At 30.8% G+C, this 14,430-nt stretch overlaps 1 protein-coding gene across 3 annotated transcripts; it reads left to right on the top strand.

The window, feature by feature from the left end:
- Nucleotides 1–343: 343 nt before the first annotated feature.
- Nucleotides 344–14,297, top strand: LOC122524695 (voltage-dependent calcium channel subunit alpha-2/delta-3). 3 transcript variants are annotated; one of them, XM_043647082.1, is made up of 14 exons: nucleotides 344–455; nucleotides 1,342–1,746; nucleotides 2,149–2,230; nucleotides 2,913–3,214; nucleotides 4,057–4,454; nucleotides 4,545–4,864; nucleotides 5,973–6,233; nucleotides 9,772–9,900; nucleotides 10,616–10,977; nucleotides 11,240–11,444; nucleotides 11,580–12,171; nucleotides 12,271–12,626; nucleotides 12,801–13,097; nucleotides 13,467–14,297. In XM_043647082.1, the coding sequence occupies exons 2-14, from the start codon at nucleotides 1,652–1,654 to the stop codon at nucleotides 13,764–13,766; spliced, it is 3,699 nt and encodes a 1,232-aa protein (XP_043503017.1). In that variant the 5' UTR covers nucleotides 344–455; nucleotides 1,342–1,651; the 3' UTR covers nucleotides 13,767–14,297. The 3 variants fall into 3 exon arrangements, with proteins under 3 accessions (XP_043503017.1, XP_043503016.1, XP_043503018.1); XM_043647081.1 differs by lacking the exon at nucleotides 344–455 and adding an exon at nucleotides 1,096–1,139; XM_043647083.1 differs by lacking the exons at nucleotides 344–455; nucleotides 1,342–1,746 and adding an exon at nucleotides 2,335–2,481 and having other exon boundaries at nucleotides 2,146–2,230.
- The last annotated feature ends 133 nt before the right edge of the window (nucleotides 14,298–14,430 follow it).

Here is a 14,430-nt window from a genome sequence, read left to right on the forward strand (position 1 = left end):
CTTTCAAATTTTCGATTAATTCAACAAACTTTAATAATATCGGTTCGATATAATTTAAATAAAAGATCCATAATTTAGATGAGAATATAACATCAATAATAATCCTCGATAATACTTGTAATTTGTTTTTTTTAGATCGTCATTTTTCATCACCGTTTATTTTCATGTTTAAAAATCTCTCGTTATTGTTTACTTTAAATTATCAACAAATTTGTTACCTTATTTGAAATACTAGATACGATTTATTTGTGTATTTGTGTATACGATATATACGAAAAATTGATCTATTCAATATTAATACGTGTCTTCTCTTGTTGACAGAAAAAAAGAATACAAATAAAGGAAGCAAAAAGGTAGAGAAATATTATGGCTACGTTCGAAAGTTTTATAGTCTGAAGGTTTACGAGAAGGGTTCCTGAGAAACGAAGGATCCAAGGTTGACCAATACACAAAAGGTATGATTAAGCACTTTCGCCAATACTTTTTAGGAAGTTTAAAAAATAAAATATATAAAAAGAAAGGTATCTTATTATTTAGTTCGAAAAATTCGTCGAAATTGTTAACTCGAAAAGGGTTTAAAATCGTTAAATCGTCATCCTTCGTACGGTGAGAATTATTTATTGAACGTTGCTTCGAATTAGTTGATGTTTTAAAATATATATGCGAAGAATAAAATCGAAAAATAAAAATGAAAAGAAAAAGAAAAAAAAGGTTGTTTATCTTACGACTAGATACCTTACAACTACAATGATTGTAACTGGGACTCGAAGGTATTCCTCAGTTTACTACGTCTACACGTAACTGGCTTAAATTGTTGCTACATATATATATATATTACAATTACGTATTACGTTGTAAATAGAAATTATTCAATTATATTAATCTTACATAATACAAACAAAAAAATAACTTATATATCAGCCAATATGATTTTGTTTTCTGTAATCGAGAATCTAATGCATCATTCATCTTTCTTAAATACTTTAAATATCGTATTAATTATTAACAATCAATATTTCATATATTGTAACAGAGTTTAGCAAAAGGAACGTTTGAACATTTTTAACAAATCATTCTATAATAAAATTGAAAATTGTTGACGAGTTAAAGGTGAACAGTTTGAACACCCCATCTGAGATGTAAGTAAGTTAAATATGAATATTATAATTGAAATGATAAAACAATTCATAATTCTCTATCTATATTTCATTCTGACAATTTGATTAATTATTAATCAATTTGATATATCGAAGATTCGAAAAGGAATGGAATATTTTTTCGAAATACAAGCTTTAAGAAGAGAAACGCGGGTAAACAAAGTTCCCGTTGACGACATTCTAGATGGCGCTAGTTACGTGGACCAAAAATAATACCCCGGGTGTTGGAAGAAGAGGAGGGTTTCACGTTATTGAAGTAAATCTTAGAACGTAAAGAAAGAGAAAGAAAGAAAGCAAGAAAGAAAGGGAGAGAAAGAAAGAAAGAAAGAAAGAGAGAGAGAGTTAACATCTTCTTATCCAAGTTAGAAGACAAGAGAAGAAGGGTAATGGTTTTGTTTTGTTTTTCATTTTCTTCCCTCGCGTATAAACGTTCAAGAAAAGGTAGCAAATTTTTCTAACGTTTCGAGTTCTGTTTCCACCGCACACCTGCGGTCATGGCGATGCTGGGAATGATAGATTGCCGGTTTATACTCTGCGTATTCTTCTTCGTCATCGGTAGCGGTTGTCTTGCCAACGATGCAGCTAACATGTGAGTTCATTTACATCGTTTCTATATGTAAAACGATGCTTCCTTTACTGATATATCTCCAATCTTAGAAGAACACGTAAGATTTGTTCTATGCGATGTAAGATTTTCAACAAAAATGAACTAAAAAAGAAAAAAAAACAACAAAGATCCGCACCTAGACCACAACTTCTGATTTTTTTGTTCTCCTATCAATTACATTTCCCCCCCACCCTTGAGAGGTTTTTTCTAGAACCTCGTGGTCTAAAACTGGTCGTCTCTGATATTTTTACGAAAAGATTAGTCGAGTTTTCAAATTATGTATCAACTTTTGAATTACTTTGTAAACTTGTATCACTATGTGATCGATAAAATATCTATCTGTGTTTGTGATGATTATTTTAATTGATTAATTTGTTTATGCAGTGTCAGTAAATGGGCAGAAGACATAGGTAAAGATTTATGGGAATTAGCTAATGCAGTAGCACGACCCGGAGAATTATTAACAGTGAGTATATAGTAATAATGCTATTGCATGATGATGCATTTACGCATTCTCTACTTTAATGCTTTCCCCATCCTTGCTCTCGATATAACGTAAACGCTCGATAGACTATTTTCGTCGTGCGTTCGTTCATGAACACAATGACGATTTCTTTGATGGGGATGAGGACAAACTCCAAAACTTAGGGTTGGATTCTAAGATATTTATCGTATCGACCTATGATAACTAACATTTTTTGGTCTATTACTCTTAAGGTAATCAATCCTCGTTAACTTCCAATTCAATATTAATTTTCATTATTTCATTCAATAGATTAACTTAATTTTATTTTATAAAATAACACATATATACAGCAGAATTTGGTTATTTTAATAATGTAATCGTAGAAACTGATTAGAGATGAAAGATATTGGACGCCATATTTGAGGAATTGCATAAGCTTTGCAAACGTAGTTTAGTAGAACTTTGTAAGCACAGCTTGAAAGCATAGATGCCACTTGTGTTATGTTTTTATCATGATGATCTATCCGAGAAAACCCCCTTTTTTTTTTATTTATATTTGCACGAATGCAATAGTAAATTGCATAGTATAACTATTGTATAAAACAAAAGAAAACATTTCGAACGATACTCATGAAACGTTGGTTTGTTTTCTAGGTTTCTTTGTTCCTTTTTTATTTTTCAGATCTACAAAAAAATGAATACCAAAGTACAAGACAAATCTGGGGACGAATTGGTCAATATAATAAGCGAAAACGTTGGAAGAATGTTGCGTAGAAAAATGGATGCTGTTACTTGCATTCGCATAGCAGCCGAGTCGAGTGGTGAAAATAGTACTTCCGAGTCGGATGACGACGATGATAATAATTATAATTATTATAATAATAATAATAATTTTACGTATTATTCGGGAAAATATAGTAGAGTAATGAACGAATCGTCGTTTAAGATTCCTGAAAATATGTTAAAGAATCAAACGATTTACAGGTAAAATACAATTGGATATTTATAAAATTTGTAAATGCAATTATACAATTTATTTTCATATATACATTAGTAATATCTATTTTATATATATATATATTGAGATTACATTATCTATTGAGAATTATGCAGGTAGTATTATTACGTGGTTGTTTCGTATGCACAGTGTGTCGTTTGTAACGTGGATCGGAATTTACCGATCGCTATTGGAATGGGGTTGAATTGGGAATGTTGCGGTAAATGCATAGTATTCTAGTAGTAGTTCATGGGGTTAACGATCAATCCATAAATTCAATCTATATACGCGTAGACTAAAGATCCAAATTTTCGATACGAGTAAGAATCATATAGAAATTATTTCCAACTTATATGATCTCCCAAATGTTACAAATAATTCGAAAAAAAACAAAAGAAATACTAAAGTATCGTAATGTCGAATAAAACTTGTGCAAGAATAAAGAAACGTTAATAAAAATGAAGATTAACAGTTTGAACATAATTGTATCTGAGATATAAAACGAAATGGGTGTAATCAAAGTTTCGATCAATAGTTTTATACAGTTTAGACGTATAAAATGTATTAAAAATCGTATCGATAACTTATAATGAACACGAGATCGTAAATATATATATATATTTTTATTAGTAAATGTAATTATTAAATTTATAGTCAATAAATTTAAAGTTATAAATTAATAAATTTATAATTTATATACAATATATATAAATTATTAATAAATGAATACGATTGGGGATATATTACGAGATATTATTAAGATTCGATTAAAATATAAAAAATGGTTCGTGATATTATATTTATTAGTTTTGTTTTTATTTGTTTCCAGAGAGATGACTTTAACATCGGATTCACATTTTTATAATATACCCGTAAATACGAGGCATTCGTCGGTACATATACCGACTAACGTTTATGATCTATCACCGACCGTAAAAAGGGTTATAAATAGAACGGAAATTTTAGACGAAACCTTCCGACAAAATTACGAGTCGGATCCTGCGTTATCCTGGCAATACTTTGGTTCGGTCACAGGAATGTTGAGATATTATCCAGCGATGCAATGGAAAACTGGTAATCTAGAAATGGATTCCATTGACGAAGAAGGTGTTGATCTTTACGATTGCAGAGTACGCAGTTGGTTTATCGAAGCTGCAACTTGTAGCAAGGATATGGTCATATTAATGGATGCTAGTGGTAGCATGACTGGAATGGGAATAACCATAGGTAAATATTTGATAGACAAACAAAAAAATAAATTATAGAAAATTAATTAGGAATAATTTCTTTCAATTGATATTTTTGTTTTGAATACAGCAAGGGCTACGGTAATGTCGATACTGGATACCCTATCGAACAACGATTTGGTTACACTTTTAAGTTACAACAATAATACGGAAGATATGGTGCCCTGTTTCAAAGATATGCTTATCCAAGCGACACCGGAGAACGTTGACACGTTTAAAAAATCAATGAAAGAAATCAAAACCGAGGGTGTCGCCAATTTGACCGAAGCATTTACGAGAGCATTCAGTTTGCTCAAAACTTATCGAGAAACGCGTGGTTGTAACGCAGATACACCGTGCAATCAATTGATCATGTTGGTTACCGATGGAGTACCTGGTAATTTATCCGAGGTATTTGATTAATCAATGCAATTGTGTTACTTTTTTCTTATCTTACTGTAATATCGCGTTTATGATTTTACAATGATCGATGATACGAGGAAAAAAAGAAAGAAAACAGATCAAAATATATGTGTATCTGGGTCATTTCTTATTATTATTATTATTATTATTATTATTATTATTCGGTTTTGAAGAATATTTTCGATCGTAAAATGAACGTAAAAATAAGTGGTACTCCTGTGCCAGAATGTTCTCGGTATGAAAAAAGGGTTGCATTCCGAACGGTATCTTCTAAGAGTACCTCTTCAATTTTATGAGATCCCACTCGAAAGGCCAAGTATGATAGAAGACTTTCTTCCCCTTCCCTTTCCCCTTCCCCATTTTCTTACTTTTTTCTTTTTTATTATTGATCTATCTTTCTTATTTCCCTTCTTATCTTACAATTAGAACAACACTATCACACCATTCTCTTATTCTAATTACATTATTATCTTTAGTATAATATTACGCGAATTATATATATATATATATGTTTCTTATATAATTATCGATTTTATCAATGAAAACTGAGATCAACATTTTGACGAAGATTGGTATTAAATATTAATCATTTTCAATTTTGTTCTAATTTCATTTTTCTGGATCATATAATTCAATCATAAGCGTAATAAGAAAAAGAAAAGAAAAAGCAATAAAAATTAAATGACCCGTTTAATTTAATTTCGCAATCCTCTTTTTGTAAAAAAAAAAAAAAACGAGTTTGCAAAAATATAAATATCACATTTGCGATCTTAATCGCTAAGAATTTTTCTGCAAAGTATGCGTTTCAACGTCGAACAGATTACAACGTTAATTTTTCGTAAGCGTATCATTTAACACCGAGACATCTGATAAACATTTTTTAAAAAACGAAATTCTAAACCGTTATTATTATTATTATTATTATTATTATTATCCACGTGTGGGTTTAATGAGGTAATATTTTGAAATGTAATATTTCTTTTTTTGTTTTTCATCCCAAATAAACGAAGGGAATAAAATAATAATAATAATAATAATAATAATTAGTGTCGTATACTTTCGATTGTATTGTTTTTCTTTCTCGTGTATTTTACAGGTGTTTCAAACGTGGAATTGGCAAGATAATAATACACATATACCAGTACGCGTGTTTACTTACCTCTTGGGTAAAGAGGTCACGAAGGTACGCGAAATCCAATGGATGGCCTGTCTTAATCGTGGTTACTATACCCACGTGCATACACAAGAGGAAGTACGCGAACAGGTGCTCAAGTATATACCCGTTGTCGCACGACCTTTAGTTCTTCAAGATGTGAAGCACCCGGTCGTGTGGACGCACACTTATGCTGATAGCACGGTAAGATCATTTTGATTATGTTATACTTCTTCACATTACTCTTTCCTTTTTATTCTTCTTATTATTTGAAAATCAAATTTTATTCATTATCTTAATTAGAAATAATGCAAATGACTTGCGTTCAATTATTCGAATAATCGTGTTGATTTATTTCACGATAGAAATAAAATTGTTCATTTGACTGTTACATTATTTTGATATATTCAAGAGTTTTATTTTGTTTATAAAATTTATATTAATAATACGTGTGAACTTATGTTGACACCACACGATAAGATCATTTTGATTATGCTATACTTCTTCGCATTACTCTTTCCTTTTTATTCTTCTTATTATTTGAAAATCAAATTTTATTCATTATCTTAATTAGAAACAATGCAAATGACTTGCGTTCAATTATTCGAATAATCGTGTCGATCTATTTCATGATAGAAATAAAATTGTTCATTTGACTGTTACATTATTTTGATATATTCAAGAGTTTTATTTTGTTTATAAAATTTATATTAATAATACGTGTGAACTTATGTTGACACCACACGATAAGATCATTTTGATTATGCTATACTTCTTCGCATTACTCTTTCCTTTTTATTCTTCTTATTATTTGAAAATCAAATTTTATTCATTATCTTAATTAAAATAATGCAAATGACTCGTTCAATTATTCGAATAATTGTGTTGATTTATTTCACGATAGAAATAAAATTGTTCATTTGACTGTTACATTATTTTGATATATTCAAGAGTTTTATTTTGTTTATAAAATTTATATTAATAATACGTGTGAACTTATGTTGACACCACACGATAAGATCATTTTGATTATGCTATACTTCTTCACATTACTCTTTCCTTTTTATTCTTCTTATTATTTGAAAATCAAATTTTATTCATTATCTTAATTAGAAACAATGCAAATGACTTGCGTTCAATTATTCGAATAATCGTGTCGATCTATTTCATGATAGAAATAAAATTGTTCATTTGACTGTTACATTATTTTGATATATTCAAGAGTTTTATTTTGTTTATAAAATTTATATTAATAATACGTTTGAACTTATGTTGACACCACACGATAAGATCATTTTGATTATGCTATACTTCTTCGCATTACTCTTTCCTTTTTATTCTTCTTATTATTTGAAAATCAAATTTTATTCATTATCTTAATTAGAAACAATGCAAATGACTTGCGTTCAATTATTCGAATAATCGTGTTGATTTATTTCATGATAGAAATAAAATTGTTCATTCGACTGTTACATTATTTTGATATATTCAAGAGTTTTATTTTGTTTATAAAATTTATATTAATAATACGTGTGAACTTATGTTGACACCACGCGATAAGATCATTTTGATTATGCTATACTTCTTCACATTACTCTTTCCTTTTTATTCTTCTTATTATTTGAAAATCAAATTTTATTCATTATCTTAATTAGAAACAATGCAAATGACTCGTTCAATTATTCGAATAATCGTGTTGATTTATTTCATGATAGAAATAAAATTGTTCATTTGACTGTTACATTATTTTGATATATTCAAGAGTTTTATTTTGTTTATAAAATTTATATTAATAATACGTGTGAACTTATGTTGACACCGCACGATAAGATCATTTTGATTATGCTATACTTCTTCGCATTACTCTTTCCTTTTTATTCTTCTTATTATTCGAAAATCAAATTTTATTCATTATCTTAATTAAAATAATGCAAATGACACGTTCAATTATTCGAATAATCGTGTCGATCTATTTCATGATAGAAATAAAATTGTTCACATTTGACTGTTACATTATTTTGATATATTCAAGAGTTTTATTTTGTTTATAAAATTTATATTAATAATACGTGTTAACTTATGTTGACACCACACGATAAGATCATTTTGATTATGCTATACTTCTTCGCATTACTCTTTCCTTTTTATTCTTCTTATTATTTGAAAATCAAATTTTATTCATTATCTTAATTAGAAACAATGCAAATGACTTGCGTTCAATTATTCGAATAATCGTGTTGATTTATTTCATGATAGAAATAAAATTGTTCATTTGACTGTGTTACATTATTTTGATATATTCAAGAGTTTTATTTTGTTTATAAAATTTATATTAATAATACGTGTGAACTTATGTTGACACCACACGATAAGATCATTTTGATTATGCTATACTTCTTCGCATTACTCTTTCCTTTTTATTCTTCTTATTATTTGAAAATCAAATTTTATTCATTATCTTAATTAGAAACAATGCAAATGACTTGCGTTCAATTATTCGAATAATCGTGTTGATTTATTTCACGATAGAAATAAAATTGTTCATTTGACTGTTACATTATTTTGATATATTCAAGAGTTTTTTTTGTTTATAAAATTTATATTAATAATACGTGTGAACTTATGTTGACACCACACGATAAGATCATTTTGATTATGCTATACTTCTTCTCATTACTCTTTCCTTTTTATTCTTCTTATTATTTGAAAATCAAATTTTATTCATTATCTTAATTAGAAACAATGCAAATGACTTGCGTTCAATTATTCGAATAATCGTGTCGATTTATTTCATGATAGAAATAAAATTGTTCATTTGACTGTTACATTATTTTGATATATTCAAGAGTTTTATTTTGTTTATAAAATTTATATTAATAATACGTGTGAACTTATGTTGACACCACACGATAAGATCATTTTGATTATGCTATACTTCTTCACATTACTCTTTCCTTTTTATTCTTCTTATTATTTGAAAATCAAATTTTATTCGTTATCTTAATTAAAATAATGCAAATGACACGTTCAATTATTCGAATAATCGTGTAGATTATCAAAATTACAGACAAAAATTAAAGTCAATAATACCGACACGTGTGCATTTGTCCGATGATCGTCTTCGTTATCCATCGAAAAGAACGTGGAATAGAAAAAACGCGAGATCAGCGTGTTTGTGGTATCCGAAGAACCACGTCGTCGTAGTTGTCGTCATCTTCGTCGGTTTCTTATTACGCGATAGCGGAACAAACGACCGCGAAACCTCATAGCTGTCGTTGCCATAAACCGGGGGGGGGGTGGACGGGGGGGGAGGAGCCAAGGGGTTGAGGGGAAAGGAACCCAACTTTCTTCCAGGGTATTCTTATTGTTTTACGTATACTCGGTTACGTTTATAAATAAAACGTTTCTCTTACGTACGTTTAAAAGATTAATTTTCTTTTTATCATGGGAAGGGGTGACGAGAGGGTAGAGGAGGGGGGAGGGATCCGGAGAAAAAAACAAAACACTGCAATATTATTTTTAAATCGAAATAATAAATTGTGGATTTAATTGTACGATGAATAATAAATCAGCTTTCTTCGTTAAAATGCAACGAGGAACGATAATAAATGTTCAATAATTTTTTTTTAAAATATCATTGAAAAAAAAAAAAAAAACAAACAGAAAGAAAGAATGGAATCGGAGAAAGTGATAAGAAAAATAGCTGATGATTTTTCGTATTAAACATACGAATTCCCATTAGAATCCAGCACTTGCCACGTGGCTATGGGAAGTGATGAAGCACGAGAAGCAAAAGTCCCGTCTCGAGAAGTACCTCAAGGGAAAACGTCTGGGAGTGCGAATAAACGAGGATGCCATCTACATAAAAAAGGTTCATGCAAGCGAGCGAGCAAGCAAGCAAGCAAACAAACAAACAAAAACTATTCTAGAAAACCCCGTAGAAACACCCCTGCTTGCATTTGAAGCTGCTTCCGACATATTTTTTTTATTCCCACCCCCCTTATATATTTTTCTTTTATTTTCTGCCTCTTTTTTTCTTTAGTTTTACTTTTTATTTTCTCAAGGCTGTGCGATGAAACTGATTGTGAGATATACAGAAGACAATGAGAACTTTTCTTATATTTTGTTGAATCTAAAAAGAAAGAAAGAAAGAAAAAGAAAATATGCGCATTTTCATCCCCCTAAACGTTCGAGAAAAAAAGAAAAAAAAAATCTTGTTTTCTCATCGTCTACTGATATTCAAATTCGCCATTTTATAAATACCTGTTTATTTTTTATTAGCAATGTTAATAGCCGTAGTTTATTTATTGTTCATTAGTTGAATATTAATTTGTTTATAGACGCTCTTTTAATTAGTCCCATTGCATACACCCCCCCCCACCACCACCACCCTATTTGCATTTAGAGTAGCTCGTGTTCCCTATTATGTTTTGCTGTTTTGATTTGAAATATTTTTGATCGATGGATGAAAAACGAACGTTAATGTGTGTGTGGGGGGCGGGGGGGGGGGTAAGTGTACGATTTGTCGCGTTGAAATATTTGGAAATTGAATGAAACGTTGTGTTGTTTTTCGTTGTTCCTCGTAGTTGCATAAAAGTGAAGACGTGAGAAGGGATCCGGCCAGTTTGAACACAACTTCATGGCAAGAATACAGATTGCTAACGTCCGTTAGCACGCCGGTATTCGATCGGAAAGGAAATCGCGACAATAGAACCAGAAAAGCTAATTTACTTGGCATAGCGGGTACCGACGTTCCCATAGATGATATTAGGAAACTAACTTTGCCCTATAAACTTGGAGTAAATGGTTACGCATTTATAGTATCGAACAACGGTTACGTTATATTGCATCCAGATTTAAGACCGGTGCACAAAGGAAGGCTCAAATTGAATTACAATAGCGTTGATCTAACCGAAGTTGAAATTCTTGACGATGGTCGTGGTCCAAGGTATGAGAAGATTACAATCGTAATATATCATTTTTTATATTATTATTCGATAAACTTCGAGACGAAAAATTATAGAAATAAATATGTATGTTAGAGAATTTAATTTATTATTATTTATTATTTTATTTATTTTATTTATTTTATTAATTTTAGTATTTATTTATTATTATTGTATAGTATTACTATATAGTATAGTATTTATTATTATTATTATTATTTTAGTATTTATTTATTATTATTTGATGAAATAAACGAACGATAGGAATCCTGGACCAGAAATATTGGCGCTACGTTCGGCATTGGTCGATCACAAACGCGGCAACATGAAAAACGTACCGGTTAAACTTCACTACGATGATTATCGTCGCGTGACTTTGGAAAGACGTGACTATTTCTATGCACCGTTACCTGGTACACCATTTGGTCTTGCGGTTGCATTGCCCAATTATGGTACTACTTGGATCAAAGTAGGTCGATTTAAATAGACATATTGTACTTTGATTCTTCTCCTCTCTTATCTTCGACTCGTAATCATTCGAGACAATTGATTTTTTTTTCTTTTCCTTTTTTTTTTTTGTTTTTAAATGTGAAATTACAAAAAGGTAGGAGACGAAATTCTGAGGAACCAAGAGAGGGGAGTAAACAATGGTGATTTTTTCGTTGGCAATTATTGGCGCGTACATCCCGGCTGGGTTTATTGTCGCTTTCATTATTTGGAGGGCCACGAATTTGACACGCCGGAAGACGAGTTACGTCACTTTTTAGGACTGTTAGATAAACCGGAATGGCGATGGTCCGACCAATACGAGGCTTATCCCATATCCGATAACGTTTCCCTCGACGATGACCCAGAATGTGGCAGACAAACCTTGTTTCACGACGATTATTATTGTAATAAAGAACTCATGCAATTGTTGATATTCGATGCAAGAGCCACGAACGATAGTTTTGCCGGTGATTACGTTGTCGATGATCCAGTAGTCAGACAATTGGCTGAAACTTATAAAATATTTCTGAGATTCGTTGCTACTCAGAGCGGGCTTACCAGGTGGCATCATTTGGTAACCAATGAATTGCCAGATGAAGACGATGGCATTGAATTTGGCGACCTTCACAGAAGAGCCGTCAACGAGCCATGGTACAAAAGTGCCATTTTTCAAAATAATTTAGACCCTGACAGTATTTCCATATCAGGTAATTTTAATCTCTAAATTCTTTGAACAATAATACATTTATTTCTGTAAATTTAAAACAATGTATCGAATGTGTTTCTATATTCATAATAATTCATAGTTCCATGGGAAGCTAAGGAAGATGCAATAGTAACTGCATCGATGGGTATATTTCCACAATACGGTGGAAAAAAAGCGCCAGCAGCGGTGATAGGTTTTCAAATGACGATGGAAGGTTTGTACCAAAAGTTCGTCGAATTAACTTCGGACAATGAAGAATCGGAAATGAGTTGCAATCAAACGTGGATAGATTGTTATTTGTTGGATCAAAATGGTTTTATAATTATATCGGAAGCTTACAATGATACCGGTGAATTTATGGGGACTCAGGAAGGTGCGGTGATGCATTCTATGGTTCAACAAGGTATCTTCAATGCCGTTGATATCTACGATTACCAAGCTTGGTGCGAAGAAGTGGTATGTACCAAAAAAAATGATGATTCGTATATTAATAAAGTAAGATTAATTAATTCAAATCTAAAAGAGAAAAAAAAGTCATTGAAAATACGCGAATCGATAAAAGTGGCATCGAACTTTATACAGTAGGAAAAATATTTATTCGAAAAGAAAAAAGAAAATAATATTTTTCAGTGTACGGAAGGTGGAGCAAACATTCCAACGAATCCGTTAACTTATCTGTGGAAACTATTGCTCTGGTTTCTATCGAGAGTGACGTGTTTTACGACCCAGTTCGTAAACTTGCCTCTTGCCTACGCTAAAGTTCACCCAGACGAAGATGCACCGGATCCACCACCTCCAGCACGGCCCTATCTCTATCACTATCCGTGTGATCAAAAGAGAACGTTGTATATGATGAATGAAACTGTGGCTGCCAAAGTTGTTAGAAGTAATCCTGAACATTGTTCGAAACCGTACTACGCGCAACGAGTTAGTATCAATATTATTCTTTTCACATATATATAACATTATTATTACGTTTTTAAATAATTATTCATATTTTGCAACTATCGTAGAATTTTATTTATTAACCATTTCGTTACCAATTATTATATTATTTCATTTTTATTATATTAAATTTAATTTATTATATAATTAATAAAAAATATATATTATATTATATTATATTCATTAATTTATTATATAATTATTTATATTTTTATTATATTATTTCATAACATAGTCGTCGTATTTATTAGCTAATTTAAATGAAATAATAACTAAGTCATAACGAAATGGGTTTAATGTAACAAAATTAAGACGAATGAGTATATGTTTTAATAATTTATATAATTTTAGGTTCCTCATACGAATCTATTGTTCCTAGTCGTCGACAGTTTGTACCCAACTTGTTACGAAAGACTACGAGTAACTCCCGTTACTATTTCACCGTTCGAATATACTAATGGTTTGGAGGATAGACCATGTCATAAAATCCCACTGAACGATCTGAAAAGAAGACGACTCGAGGGTTGTTTTACTGAACATCCATTAGAACACGAGATCGAAGCTTGTGGAAGGGGATCGGAAAATAATATTTCCGCGTTACTTATATTTCTTGTTATGTTCAAAATTATATGTGTAAATTCAAATATTTGATCTATAATCAATTTTCAACAAAAATATCATCGTACGTACGTTCATAATAATATCACGTTTGTTTTATTTTCATTGAATTATTTTCTTTTTACAAGTCAACGAACTTCGATCGCGAATAAATAAATTACAAAATTTAATGAAGCCTCTCCGTTGACCGCCATCTTGTTAAATCGCGTATTCCTTCGTTTTTTTTTTGTTTTTTTTTAACGACATTTAATTGGTTATTTAACAACAAAAATACAAAGACAAATACGAGAGAGAGAGAGAAGATAATCGAAGAAAGAAATAATATCAATTATCCTCGAGTGTCTGCGTGCCAAATCGTTTTATCTTCTTTAGCGAAGCTTCAAGGACATTTTAAGAATTCAAACGCGTAGATCGATTAAAGCCAAGGGAAACCAAGGGAGGAATTCGGTTGGTCATCACTTTTCCGCATGAGAAAATGCCATTCGGTTGGCGACGTCTTTTCGGCTCCGTGATAGACCACCCCCTCATTTTGCAATAAAAATGTTTCTTCATAAAAACATCCTATTTGGCAATCGTAACTATTCTTATGACATTAATCCCCCCCACCCTCTCCACCCCTCTCCGACTGTAACGTCTCTCATAAATAATAAATCACTTAAATATATAAATCTCTTAAAAAAAAAAGAACCAAAATTAT

Source organism: Polistes fuscatus, unplaced genomic scaffold (genome assembly GCF_010416935.1).
Source record: "Polistes fuscatus isolate 324 unplaced genomic scaffold, CU_Pfus_HIC Scaffold8, whole genome shotgun sequence".
NCBI classification, from domain to species: domain Eukaryota; kingdom Metazoa; phylum Arthropoda; class Insecta; order Hymenoptera; family Vespidae; genus Polistes; species Polistes fuscatus.